At 57.7% G+C, this 14199-nt stretch overlaps 1 protein-coding gene across 3 annotated transcripts in view; it reads right to left on the bottom strand.

Moving 5' to 3' along the window:
- Positions 1 to 1148: 1148 nt before the first annotated feature.
- Positions 1149 to 14199, bottom strand: part of SCARB1 (scavenger receptor class B member 1) — a 70813-nt gene continuing 57762 nt past the window's right edge. Inside the window, exons 9-13 of one of the 3 annotated variants that reach the window (XM_046640852.1) lie at positions 13149 to 13222; positions 9562 to 9613; positions 8560 to 8706; positions 5439 to 5567; positions 1149 to 2078 (exon numbers count right to left, since the gene is read on the bottom strand). In XM_046640852.1, the coding sequence (XP_046496808.1) occupies positions 5439 to 5567; positions 8560 to 8706; positions 9562 to 9613; positions 13149 to 13222 (402 nt within the window). In that variant the 3' untranslated portion in view covers positions 1149 to 2078. The other 2 variants (XM_046640851.1, XM_046640853.1) reach the window with 2 other exon arrangements.

Below are 14199 nucleotides of genomic sequence, written 5' to 3'. Positions count from 1 at the left end.
TTTACACGTGAGAGAGGTTTTTGATGTCAACACTCCTGGGGGCGGGCGTGCCAGGCACAGAGGATCAGACCCAGGGCAGCCTCGAGCCCAAATCTGGGGAAGTCGTGGGTCCACCTGCCACCACCTTGAGGACCCAGCTCCTGCCCCGTCTTCCGTGGCGTCATGGTGTCCCTGACTGTGGCAGGGTCATTTGGAAATGTCCAGTAAGGAGAAAAAGGCTTGCCCAGTGACGGTGTGTCCCCCTCCGTATGCACCCGAGAGAAACTCGTCCGAGGGCGTTTCAGTCACCGACACATCCCGACTCCTGGGGCCGCCCCTGTGAGTCACAGGTGCTCAGCGTTCACTGAAGAAAGGAAAGGACGCTGTGTCGCAAGAGGGGAAAACCAGAAACGGCTCAGAGCCCACCGAGGGGGGAATGCATCAGCACCTGCAGCTGACCACACGGCCGTCAGAGAGCCAGGGGCTCAGCACGCAGGAACAGGGAGCAACGTTCCAAGACAGCAACACATGAACAGTGGGCAACTGGGGTGGAAAAAACCAAGAATGACAAATCCTAACAGATAATAATAACGACGGCAAACTTATGTGGCCCCTGCCAGGTGCCAGCCATGTTCTGAGAGCATTTCGTGTGTCAATTCGCTGGTGCTATTATCTCCATTTCAGAGGTGGAGAAACTGAGGCACAGAGCCGTCGAGTGACTTGCCCAAAGTCACAAAGCCAGTAACAGGCAGAGCTTAGATTCAAACCCAGGCCATTCCCCTCACCCACTTCTCTCTTCGCCGTTTTTGTAACAAGAAAAAGCGAGAGGTCAGGGCGGCACTAGGTGTGTCCTGCAGGCACGTCGATGTGTGTGTCAGTGCATGGACAGCGGCCTGGCGGGCTCCAGGCCGTGGGCCAGGGGCTTACCCTGGGGCTGGGGCCACGGTCACGAGGACCCACTCTTTCTAGACAAGACGTGCATTCCTGCGGGATTGATCTGAAACGCTAAACGTACACAAGCTCAGGGTTTTAGAACAGCACGCAGCCCGTCCGTGACACCCTTGCGGCAGCCGCCAGAAAGGAGCTGCTGACCACGGAGAGAAGGGCCCAGAACTCCTGAGGAAGCCCCCCCCCCCCCCCAGCAAACAGGCTGTCACAGACGTAAGCGGTCACTTTTTTAAAAGGTTTATTACTTCAATATTGCATTATTTTTAAAAGAAGATAAAACTCATTTTTCTTCCAGTAGAAAAGAGACAGAGGCTTCCGCAGAGACCAGGATCGGGGTTCCCACCCGCCCAGACCCCGAGCTGCCGGCCCCTAAATGCTTGGGGCCCCGGGGGACAGTCGGGACAGAGCCCCCTGCCACGCAGCTGGGGACGGCCAGCTCAGGACAGGATGATGTCAGTTTAGCTGGAGAGGGACCCAGACACCACACGGACGCCTGGGGGACATCAGGGGGACCCAGGCCTGCAGGGGGCCCCCAGTGACGCAGCCCCGCTCAGCTGGTTGGTTTTGGGAGGCCCGGGTGAAGGGGCTTGCCCCCACCGGGACGGGCGGACAGCGGGTCCCAGCTGGATGCTGAGCCCAAGCCCCCTGCCCACCTGGCTTTGGCACAAGAAGTCTGCACCCCTGGGTGGATGTCGGGACAGGAGCCAGCCCCTCGGAGGAAAAGCGGGGTCCCCGTGGGTGGGCCACCAAGAGGGGCTGCAGTGTTTTGAGACTGATGGAGAGGACGACTGGGGAGAGATGGTGTGAGCTGTCAAGAGCTCCCCCCAGGGAGGGGACCCAGTGCCCACAGCACCTGTGGCCGTGTCTGGGGGTCACTTGGAGAGAAGGTTCCGGAACAGTCCTTGTTGATGAGGCTCTCCCTGAGTCCTCTCAGCAGCAGCTCCATCCCTGAGCTTCTGCATACACCTGTGCACGCGTGTGTCCATGTGCTGGGGGATGTGTAGCGTGTGGACATGCGTGTGGCAGTGGGGGGCTCAGGCCCTGGGACTGGGGGCTGTCCGCGGAGACTCCTGAAGAAGCGGGGTGCGGGGGCCGGGGAGCTGTTCTGGCTGAGCCGCCAGGCTGGGCGAGCTCACGGCATCTTTGCAACCCTGTGGAGAAACGGGGAGCTGATGACTGGGCCCAGCCCCCGAGCCCCACCCGCACCGCACCCGCAGAGACGCCCACCCGTCCCCGTCAGCAGCACGTCCATCAAGCAGACGACCGAGCTGGAGGGGCCTGCAGACTCAGGGTGCAGTGACGAAGGCCCTCACCTCCAGAACACCACTCGCCCTGCCCCCACCCCATTTAGAGATCGGGAAACTGAGGACCAAAGGGACTTGCCTAAAACACCGAGACAGGCAGAACAAGGGGTCCAGGGCTTATGTGCAACACCGTTAACCCAGAGCCACTGGAAACCACCTAAGTGCCCATGGGTAAGAGCGGGCACAAGACGGTACTTGACATGGACAGCGGTCACCCACCGAAAAGTAAGGGGGAGGCAGCGCAGAGGGACACACACCCTGTGACAACACTCGGGCGGTTTTTAAATTATCCATTGTCCACGGATAGTGTATACAGATTTAGAGGGGAAAATCCACACCGAATTCCCGAGAGGCTGCCTCTGGGGAGCGGGGGAGGGGAGTGCCTTGGCGAGAAGGGCAAAGGTCACACTGGGAAGCAGTGGAACAGGGTGAAAATTAATATTAAAAATGTTAACACAACGTTGTTGAGTTTGGGAAGAGGGAACTCAGATATTGTCACTTATCCGGTTTCAAGTTTTTTTAAATTTCTCAAAAAAAATGTTTAAAGACAGCAGAGATGGTAAGAATGGGGAGCAGCTCTTCACCCCCCCCCCCCCCCCCCCCCCCCCCCGGTGAAGAAGGGAGAGGCCTCCACGCCCCCACAGCTGTGGCTGGGAAGCCCCAAGTGCCCCCACGGCCCTACCGCCCACTCTCGACTTGCTCACAGCCCCGCGGGCCTGCTCCACCCCAGGGCAGGACAGGGGCGGCTCCTGGCTCCTCTCCCTCTGGGATGGACACCAGGCTTCCTGGATGGAGCCAGGTTCAAGCCCAGGGCAAGGGGGAGGCCAGGCCAGAGTGACACCAGCCCCCATCCCCACCACCACACGGAGGCAGCATGGGACACCCGGGGGGCCAGGATCTCAGCCACGTGGGCAGAGAGCCACGATTCAAGAAAGCCTCGCTAAAAGCAAAAAGGGGAAACTGCTTTCCCAACAAAGACACACGTAACAGACCCTCAAGGAACCAGAAGGGGAAGCAGATTCCTCCTCCTCCTGTTCCCTTCCACTTTTGTTCAAATGAGGAATGAGGACTTGGAATGGGAGAAAGATGAATGAGAAGGTAAGAAAGGTCCAGAAACACTTCCCTGAAGGGCTGCCCTGTACAGTTGTCCAGGCTGTTCACTGTACAAGGGCACTCAGCTAAGGGGACGGCAAATGGGTTGTCAAACTCTGCCAAGCTCTCTGACCTAGAGCTGGCCATGTCTGCACAGAGGGCTCTTTTTCTTACTCACATAAAAATACCCCTCCTGGCTAGTGGAGGCCCCATTTCCTGTCTTCTCTCGAGACAGGCAGCCCCTCACAGCCACCGCCATGCTCAGGAGCAGGGCAAGGTGTGGGGCCCAGGCCAAGACTCAGCACGGGCTGGAGGCCGCCCTGCGGGCTTCTGGGGCTCCAGGACCTCTGGCCACTCCTCCTCCCAAAGTCTACAGGACACGACAGGACACTGACTGCATCCCCAAGGGCACAGGACCGGGGGAGGGGTCAGCTGGGCTGGAGGCTGAGCAGAAGGCAGAGCTGTAGAATCTCTTTGGGTCAAAAGCTTCCCTAATAACTTGACAATTGGATTCTGCTGGCAAAATAGAGAGAAGACCCCCGCTTTGTCTCTGTTTTATGTGAGGAGGGGTAGGACATCCTGGCTGTGTCCAGGGAGGTGCCGCCATGGGGCTCTGACGTCAGAACCATCAGCTCTATCTGTGCAACGAACCCCCTTCTCTATGCCTGGGGACCCTGCCCCTGCACCCTGAGAACAGCACACAAGTTTCTGCAGAAGGCAGTCATAGCTGGAAGGGGGAAGGGTGCCCACGGGGCTGACTGCACCCAACAAGGCGTCCCAGAGGAATTCCTGGGGGCAGGAAGGAAAGGGGGCTTGTCTCCAGCTAGGATGCCCTGCCCCCAAGCCCTAGGACCACAGTCAGGCAGGAAGAGCCCCCGGAGCCTGGCTGGGAGCACAACTCTCCCTCCTCCTCCTCTCTCTCCTCCTCTCTCTCCTCCTCCTCCTCCTTGCAGGACCAGCAGGCAGGCAAACACACCGCGCTCATCATTTTGCCTTTTCTCTTTTATTTCCTCCTCCAGCTGGCGATGGAAGTGACTGGAGGCAGCCGACTGGCCCCAGGTGCGGGCTCGCGGCCTCACCTCGCTCTGTGGCTCCCGAGAAAGTTCTTTAAGCCCAAGCAGGCCCAGCCCCAGAAGCTCGCCGGGGCGGCACAATTTTCAGAAACCAAAATAACAGCTACTATCAGAGGCACAGGCACAGAGGGACTCTTCCCAGCCCAGCCCCAAATCGTGGGGCCTGGAGCTCCGCCTGTCTGGGGCCCCCGTCCCCCAACACTCGGCTCTCCTAGGACCTCAGACCTGCAGGCACCCCGTCGCGGAGAGGGCGGACCCCAGAGGGCACTGGCCTACTCCTCCCGCAGGTGCGTTGCCAGAGAAAACGAGGACGTCCAGTTAAATTTGAATTTCAGGTCAACAACGAACAGGTTTTCAGTACAAGCACGTCCCGATAATTGCATGGAACACACTTAGGCTACAAATTACTCACTGTCCCCCTGAAATTCAAATTTAACTGGACATCCTTTTGCTGTTGTTTCTTGGTTTTGTTGCTTGTTTTTGTTCAATCTGGCAACCCTACCCCCAGGTCCAGTCCTGGATATACAGTTGGTGCTCAATCGATGCCTAAATTCTTTTTTCTCGATCTGTCATCCCAGATTTATTTAGACCAATCTACGTGAGAATCCCCTTTAGGTCCATTAAAATATGGACTCCTGGGGCCCCATCCATGATTCTATTCCAGGAGGTCCAGCGGGAGGTCCAGGGACCAGCATTTTTAGCAAATTTCCCCCGGAGGGGTCTATCGCACCAAAGGGTTGAGGAGCCCCTGGCCTAAACCTGGCTCCCGCCTTTCTAAGGCGGCCTTGCAAATAAGACAGCAGCCCACAGAACACTAGTCACCCTCCGTCTCCGAGATGCTGGAATCAGAGGAGCTGCATTCACTCCGATCCTAAGAAGGGCGGTTTCTCCCAAGGGGAAACACACCAATGCGTTTCCGGTCTGCAGACACGCGCAGGGCACTCCGGGCTGAAGAAGCGTGTGAGACCCCGAGTGCTGCGAGCCGCCCGCGTTCTACTCGCTACGGGAGGGGGCGGGGAGGCGGGGGTTACCTGGTACCCACCTACAGTCTTGCTTCGTGCAGCACAGTTCCCTTGGGAGCTGATGTCATCAGGGTTTCAGAATAGGCCTGAGTGGCCTCCTTATCCTTTGAGCCCTTTTTACTACCACTCCAAAACAAATAGCATTTCTCCTAGAAGATAACCAAGCTAATTTATAGTTGACATTGCAGCCAGATACAGAAGGTTTCACGCGGTTCTTCCGTTTTCGAAGAGCAAAGAGCAGAATGGTGGGGTCCAACACCGGTCAGGGCGGCGTTGGCTGCGGTGGGGGGCGTGGTGTTGCCCTTTCCCAGAGACAGAAATACACGTGTCTTCAGGAATCACGCTTGGTCGGACGGACAGGTCAAGCTGAGAGGGGTTTGTCCACCTGAAAATTCCGGCTGCAGAGAGGAGTGGAGGCGGGAGGGCCTGGCAGGCGCCGCAGGGGGCCCCTTACCAATCGGTCTCACGCTCTCCGTCCGGGGAGCTAGCCGCTAGCCGGAAGCAGGTGTCGTTTTAAATCCACCAGAAAAGGGGTTTTTCTTTTAAAAGACTTTTGGGTTTGTTTTAAAGAATGACTGGAGAAGAAAAATTTCTCCGAAGAGAAATTAAAAGACATGGAGTTCACCAGCATGCGATACTTCTTTTTTAAAATCAGGACAAATTTGTAAAAACACCTAAGGCCTAACCTCCGCTAAGGCAAAAAATACAGGACGGGGTCAACTGCAGTCACTTGGCCTCCCAGGAACCCATGGGGAGGGAGCCTGGACCAGCCTCAGTTTACCACACGGTTCCGGCTGGATTGGGGTGGCACAGATCCGGGGGGAGGCAGGCAGCCCGCACCTGACTCTCCTCTCCCTCCCACTCCAATGGAGGATTAGGAGAGAGAGCAGAGGGAGCAGAGGCGAGCGGGCCTCCTCCCCGGGCCCCGCCCCTCACCAGCCGTCCCGGGGTCCCCATGTGACCGAGAGTGTCTCCACCAGTGGAACCCTCCGTGATGCTCTGCCCAGGAAGGCATCCATGGGCTGGGAGCTTTGGCCTCTGGTCCTTTCTGCCCTCCCAGCATAACTCAGTCCAAAACTGTAAGGAACTCCCTTCTGTTCCCTGAGTGACAGCCCTGCTCGGCCCGGCTCTCCCTGGGCCAGTGACAGAGGACAGGCCAGCCCACAGGCTGGTTGCACCCAAGTCCAGGGGCTCAAACGCCAGAAGCAGTGAGTGACGGAAGGTGGCGGGCCCTTGCACCAGTGCAAACATTTTCCCCACAGGATGGGGAATTCAGAAGGAAAACTGGGTTCATTTTAAGGGTCGGAAAGCCCAGGTGAAGAGCCCGGCGGGTTTACCATCGCCCCAGCGAGCATGCAAGCAAGTGAGCAAGCGGCCTCGGAGAGAGGGGAGAGGGGCTGTGTGCCCAAGCTGCAGCAGAAGGCAGGCGTGAGGGACGGCCGGGGGCAGCGGGGAGCCGGGAGCCCCCCAAGGCTCAGCCTGTGGCCCCGGGGCGACCCAGGTGGGGCCAGAGGGTGGCTTCCGGGTTCAGGATTTCAAAACAGCTTTTCATGACTCCCCGCCATTGGACGGTGTCCCCACCCCACCATGTAGCTGCTCCCCCATCCCCACCGCCCCTGGAGCCCCGCGGTCACAGGCTGTCACCGTGTGACTGCAGTCACTTGCTTATAGTCTGTCCCGCCCCCTGCTCTCCAGATCTCATGTTCTAGTCATTTCTGTATCCCTCAAGCTGTGCACGGTGCCTCGCAAAAAATGAGTTGTGAGGGTGCGTCAGTGAATGCATGAATGCGTGAGTGAGCGACACCGAGTCAAGAAGGAGGGTTTGCTGTCACCCTCGTCTTCCTGCCCCTAAAAGCTGGATGTCCCAGGGCCGGGTCTTCAGCCTTCTCCATCTGTGCTCCCTTCCTGAAAAACCTGCTCCCCTCCTGGTCCGAGCCACCAGCCTCACTCACCTGGTCCCCCTGCTTCTGCCTCTATCCACCATATCTAATCGCTACACATTAGCTGACCCAGTCACTCCTCTCCTTACAAACCTCCAACAGCTTCCTGTCACCCCCGGAATCACTTCCAAGCTGCTCACCCTGAGTAACAGGGCCGGGCATGACCTGCCCCTGTCTCTCACATGACCCCTCCTCGTCCCCCCTCACCATGCTCACTCCTCTCCAGCCACCCTGGCCCTGCAGGATCCTCTGCATGCCTTGCCCATCCCTGCCTCAGGGCCTTTGCACTGGCCATGCCTTCACCTGGTGCACTCTTTCCATGACTGTACTCTAAGCATTCACATCGAAGCTTAAATTGTACCTCTTCAGAGAAGCCTGTCCTAACACTCTTTCTCTCCTTGTCCCCAGCCCCCTTGGACACTGCGCTGTCCAGTCTGGTAGCCACAAAACGGCTGGAAAGCTTTTGGAATGGAGTGAGTCCAAATCAAGACCTGCTGTAAGTGTAAAATACACACTGGATTTCAAAGACTTAACACGAAAAAAATACTGTATTTATATGTTTTATATTGATTATATGTTAAGATGGTCATATTTGGTATATATTTGAGTTAAATAAAATACGTGATTAAAAATTAACTTTCTACTTAACATGGTTATTAGAAAATTTAAAATCACACACGTAGCTCGCACTGTTTTTCTGTTGGACAGCACTGCCCTAGCCCTTCTCGTTTTCTATCATCTTTATCACAGCGAAATTATCTTTGCTGTTTATTGCCTTGGTTTTCATCTGCTCCTGACTAGAATGCCAGCCCCCGTGCTCCCCGGAGCAGGGTCTGCGTCTGACAGAGCATGCCCCATGCTGACGGAGCCTGGCACCCAGCAGGTGCTGACTTGATGGACAAACCATTCAATTACCAGGTCCCGTTACCCAAAATGCACCCACAGCCCCTCCGAGGGAGGGTCCCCAGGCCTCCCAGAACAGGCAGAGAAGTGGCAACGCAGGACGTAAGAGATGCAAGGATGGAGGAAGCTCCCTGGCCCCAGGCAGACCCGGGCCCACCGCCCCAGGTGGGCTCCAGGCGGAGGGAGACGGCAGGCACGGCAGGAAGGGACGGCCAGGGGATCAGAGCCCAGCTCCCCGCTCCCCCAGCAGGCAAGCAGTGGGCCGCTCGGCCCGGGCCACGCTCCGGCCACCACCTACTTGGCTGCGGATTTGGTAGACGATGGGGACGAGCAGCAGGACGCAGCCCAGGGCGAGCAGGACGTACTGGGCGTAGTGCAGCACCTTGGGCAGCAACACCAGCTGGCTGTAGAAGGACTGGAGGGTCTTACCCTCCATGGCTCCACTCTGGGGAGGGAGAAGGACAGACGGATGGCTGCGGCACACGCTGTGGGCCCGGGGTGCAGACGCCACCCCACGCTGCATCCCTCTGTCCCCCCCACCCCCTCTCCATCTCAAGCCCACCGGCCAAAGCATGGGATGGAGCCTGAGGATGCTTCTTCCTCCAGGCCCACACAACCAAACTACGTTTCCCAGACTCCCTTGCAGTGGACCATGTGACCATGTTCTAGCCAATGGGACGTGGGCACAGTGATGCCACATCTTCCATGCCTGGCCCATAAAAACCTCCCACAGGCCTTGCTCCATCTCTTTCCCAGCTCCCTGAATGGAGACGGACTCTGAGGCTCTCAGGAGGGCAGGACCAAGAGCCGGGAGGAGCCTGGATGTCCCTGCATGACTGCGTGGAACAGGGCTCCCACCAGCCCACATCAGACAGTGACATTCGGGGGCCATCTGTCCTGGCTGTTAGCTCACATGACTTAGAACGAGCTGGGCTGGAAGGAACCCTGAAAGCTGGGAGAAAGGGAAGTTCAAGTGAAAAGCTGACACCCCGAAAACCAACTTCCCTTTGTCCCAGGAGATGTGGTCAAGCACATTCACAAACTGTCCTACACCCTGGGCTGGGGCTTTGCGTTCCAACAGCTTCTGTCCCCCCAACTCAAGGGACCCTGCAGCTCGGGGGTATCTGACACGAGGCTTGCAGAGTGTGAAGTTTCCATGGATTGTTCTAGTCACGCAGTCCGGCCTTCCCCCTCCGCCAACGGCCCCCTGCCTCGCGTGCCCACACCGGCCCCTCGCTCGGTACCAGACACCACGCCCTCGGGCATCGGCACCCGGGCAGGGGGCGCAGGGCGGCCTTACCTCTCCAAACCACAGCAGCGGCAGGACCACCGGCTGGATGCTCCCGGTTTGTCTGGAAATAGCGGGAAGTTCTGTGAGGCTCTCACATCAGACACCTTGGACAGGGGACGGGGGACGGTAAACGCCAGGGTCAGGCGGGATTCGACTGTGTAACGACTTGATGGCTGGGGGCTTGAGCAATGGGCGTTTCCCGGAGGGAGCAACGGGACAATCGGGCAATAGCTTTTTAAATTAAAAACTCATGTCTCCTATGGGGTGGGGGCTGCATTCGTTCCCTTTAGAAATAGAGCCCCAGTTTTATTCAGGATGGCAACGCGCCCAGCTGAGAAACAACCTGGTGGATGCTGACCACCTGCTGTCCTTCGGGAAGTCTGGGATGCGGGCATGTGCCAGGCAGAGGGGCCGACGTGACCAGCCCCCACTAAACACCCCGGGCGCTGTCTCCACTGGGCTTCCCTGGTAGGCAACACTTCACACGCATTGTCACAGCTCATTGCTGGAGGAATTCAGTGCATCTGTGCGACTCCCCTGGGAGAAGGTTCTGGAAGCCTGTGCCTGGTCCCCCCAGATGCCACCCCACGTGCCTTTTCCCCTGCTGATTTTGCTTTAATCCTTTCCTGTGATAAATCACAGCCATGAGTACGAGTCCTCTGAGTCTCCCCGGTGAACCATCGAACCTGCGAGTGGTCTTGGGGACCCCCGACACGGCCACTTACTGCCAGCTGCGTGACCCTGAGCAGGCTGCAGGCCCTCTCTGAGCCTCCTCTGTACAATGGGATGATAAGGGAGCTCCTCACAGGGCTCCGGGGAGGGCTGCATGCCGGAACGAATGGGAGCAAGTGCTTAGAGGGAACCAGCACATGAGAAGGGGCTGACGCTCATTATTGTTGTTCTGAGGTCAAACACCAGCCAACAGAGGGACACACAAAGTTCTATAATGTCACCATTCGTGGGTCTGATTAAAGAAGGCACAGCCTCACAGGGGGGAGATGGAACTCACTCGGGGCTCGGGGACCAGAGCCAGAACAAAAGGCACAAATCCTCCATCACGATTCTCAAAAATCTCTTGGGCCACCCATCAAGCAAGAGGGTCGTGCAGTGGAAAGAATTTACCCAGCATCTCGCACGGAGGAGACACCGGGTCTCTCCAGCCCCTTTTATCTGAGTTTGTAAGAACTGATGTAAACTGAATGCAAATAGCACGGAACTCTGTTGCCTTTATCTGGTGAGCAAACAGCAGGAAAGTTCCCGGACAAGTCACTCTGCTTCGGGGGCTGCGTCTCCGGACCTCTCCCACGTGGGTCCTCACGCTTGGGGACGGAGCTGAGTGCTGCTGCAGGGCCAGCTCCCTGGAGGCCACCGCTCCGGCCCACGGGGGCGGCCGGTCAGCTGTGCAGCCCCTGTTCTGAACAGACGGGGACGCAGAGCCCAGAGAGGTCAGCCTAGTGGCTAGAGGCCACCAACAGGCAGAATCCAGGCTCCCGGGCGTCCTGCCGGCGTGAGGAGCATTTGTCAAGTGTTTGAATTTGCTCCCAACAGTGATAACTGAGAGAGCTTCTGTTAAAATCCAAATTTTGAAGAAGGCATTTGAAAGCGCATAGGATGTGGCCACGCTGGGCCCGCGCTCCCCTGGTGCCAGGCGGGGGTTGGCTCTCAGACCCTGCGCCCAACCTGCCCTGCGGCTCTGGCTAAGTCACCTGCCGTCACTGGTGCGGCTGAGTTAGCCGATCAGGTGGCGAGGGACGTGGGCTCAGAGCTCGAGCCTGGGCAGCAGACGCTTAGCGCACGCATGGGCCGTGTCACCGCCCACAAGTCCTTCAAGGACCAGCCCTTCAAGCAGCCTCCATACGGGCAACTGAAGAGCCCGGGTGGGCACCGAGGGGACGAGTCTGCCCTGGTGACACCCTGCGGCTCTCAGACGCTGTTATTCTTTCCAGCTGGGAGACGTTTTGTGAAGCTGAATAGATGCTCGCATGCCTGCATCCCGGGAATCTTTCCTGGGGAATTGCTTTTTTAATGAAACTATTTCAAATATCCTAAGAAGGACAGACCCCGACGAAGAGCCACTCTGCACCCGCCCTCACCAGCCGCATCGAACGTCCTGCTGTCACAGGAGTCGGCGAGGATGTGCAGAGCTGGGCCATCTACTCCGCCAGCGGGAACCTAAGATGCTGCAGCCGCTGCGGCAAACTATCTGGTGCTTCCTTCAACCGGTAAACAGAGCCCCGCACGAGGCAGCACCCCCACCCCCAGGTGCACACGCAGAGAAGCGAGAGCACGTGTCCACGGGAAACTCGTGCACGACTGCTCACAGCCGCATTATTCACAACGGCCAAAATGTGGCAGCCACCCAAACGCCCATCCACTGACGCATCAAACAGGGTTCATCCACACAGTGCAGTAGGATCCAGCCTTAAAAAGGGGTGAAGCACCAACAGATGCTACAGGCTGGGGGACTCTGGGAACACGATGCTGGGTGACAGGAGCCAGACACACAAGGCCACACAGTGTCCGAGTCCGTTGATGCGAAGGGTCCAGAGCAGGCAAACCCACAGAGACAGAGAGGAGGGGTTGCCCAGGGCTGAGGCAGACGGGGAGCGACTGCTAACGGGCACGGGGATGCTTTTTGGGGTGGACAGAAATGTTCTACAAATGGCTGTGGTGATGGCTGCACGACTGTGAACAGACCGCAAATCACTGAACTGTGCTTTTTATTTTTTTTATTTTGGGAGGAAGACTGGCCCTGAGCTAACATCTGTGCCCACCTTCCTCTATGTCGTATGCGGGACGCCTCCACAGCGTGGCTTGATGAGCCGTGTGTGGGTCTGCGCCCAGGAACGAACCCGCAAACCCCAGCCACCGAAGCGGAGCACCCGAACCTAACCACTGTGCCACCGGGCTGGCACCATCTAACTGTACATTTTAAAAGGGTGACTTTTATAGAATGTGAATTAAACCTTGATAAAGTCCTTATTCAAAAACTCGAGCAGGGGCTGGCTCAGTGGCACAGTGGTTAAGTTCACACACTCCACTTCAGCAGCCCGGGGTTTGCAGTTTGATCCCAGACGTGGGTCTCCACACGGCTCATCGGCCATGCTGTGGCAGTGTCCCACATACAAAAGAGAGGAAGACTGGCAACAGACTTTAGCTCAGGGCCAATCTTCTTCACCAAAAAAAATAAATAAATAATGAAGCAAATCAGTGCTTATAAAATTCCTTCCACAAAGCAAAGTGTGGCACGTAAGAACCTGTTTGCTAAGTTTCCGTCATCAAATGCTTGGTTCTGCCAGGGTTTAATTTTTGCTACTCTGCTGAGTGGGAACCAGCTGGGATGGGAGATTCTGGCTCATCCAGGGGACAAATGTTAAGAAAGAAAAAGGGGATTCTGGGGTAGGGGTGTCAGGATGTGGGTCGGGCCTCAGCCCAGAGCTGAGACTCCCCTCAGGGGGACGATGGGCAGGGACTGGACCCCACATCCAGTAGGACATCTCCCTCCCCCACGTGCTGGATTCCCGAGGCGGCCGCTGGCGTCCCGAGTCTCTGGTCTCTGAAGGAGGGGGGCAGCCCAGCTCCCGGACCCCACTCACCCGATGCCTCTGATGGCCTTCATGTACAGGCTCAGCTGCAGCTTCACGGAGCAGTTCATGGGGATTCCTGTGACCTGCGGCAGGAAGCACAGGGAGGCACTCAAGAGGGGGCGTCCCAGCCCAGCCGCCCCACACTGCGGGCGGGCTCCTCTGCCGCCCCCCAGCCCTGTGGGGAAACCCAAGCTCCCCCCGCCCCTCTTCGTCCACGCCCTGGAGGGGTCCCCTCTGGGGAGCAAGCCTCCCTCTGGAGGGAAACAGTTAACCCTTTTCTTGTCCGTCTGTCTGTCCTCCGTCCTCTTGCGACAACACTTCCCCAAGGGCAGAGCAATGCTTTTAGTCATTGCCCTCTCCCCCTTCCACATCCAGTAACCAGTAAAGCAGATCTGCAGGCCGGGGCAGTCTCTTCCCACTCAGAGAAAGGTGAGGCGGGCGTGGTCTGCACTCTCTCCAACCCGCCCCCTTGAACTCCGAACCCCGCCGGGAACAGAGCCGGCCTCAGGGACGCACGCGGTGATGCATTTCCCACAGGCCTAACAATGTCTTTTTCTTTATGTTTATTTTTATGGCTGCCTTCCTTTTTCTGGAGAATTTTGGGATTTCCCATTTGAAGTAGTGATAGAAAGCTTCCTTTTGCAGAAATCTGTTTTTAATGAGACCGTTTTTTTAAACAATAAATGACAGGAGAAGTGACACGCACACAGGACCAAAATCAGGAAGGTGGTTCTGGAACGAAGCCAGGAAATCAGACCGGAAAGGAGCCCGGGTTTGGGGTCGGAGGACCCCGCCGGCTGCCTCTCAGCTGAACCGGCTGCCTCATCTGGGAAATGCAGACCATCCCGCCTGCCTCACCATCCTGCCGGGGAAATAAGGGACAGGCCAGCCGCCGTGGGGCCGTAACTGCTTGAGTCTCCCGCAGGCCAGCGGGAAGGCCGTCGTGCCCACTGGAGCCGGACTCCAGAGCCCGTCCGGGCCAGGGGCACAGAAGCCGTCAAAGATCGAGCTGCCCGAGCGGGGAGAGCGGAGCAGCTGGTGGGGAGGGGGGCCCAGGGGC

Source organism: Equus quagga, chromosome 15 (genome assembly GCF_021613505.1).
Source record: "Equus quagga isolate Etosha38 chromosome 15, UCLA_HA_Equagga_1.0, whole genome shotgun sequence".
Lineage (NCBI taxonomy): Eukaryota > Metazoa > Chordata > Mammalia > Perissodactyla > Equidae > Equus > Equus quagga.
Note: the sequence above shows the minus strand (reverse complement) of the source record. Positions and strands in the feature narration are given on the sequence as shown.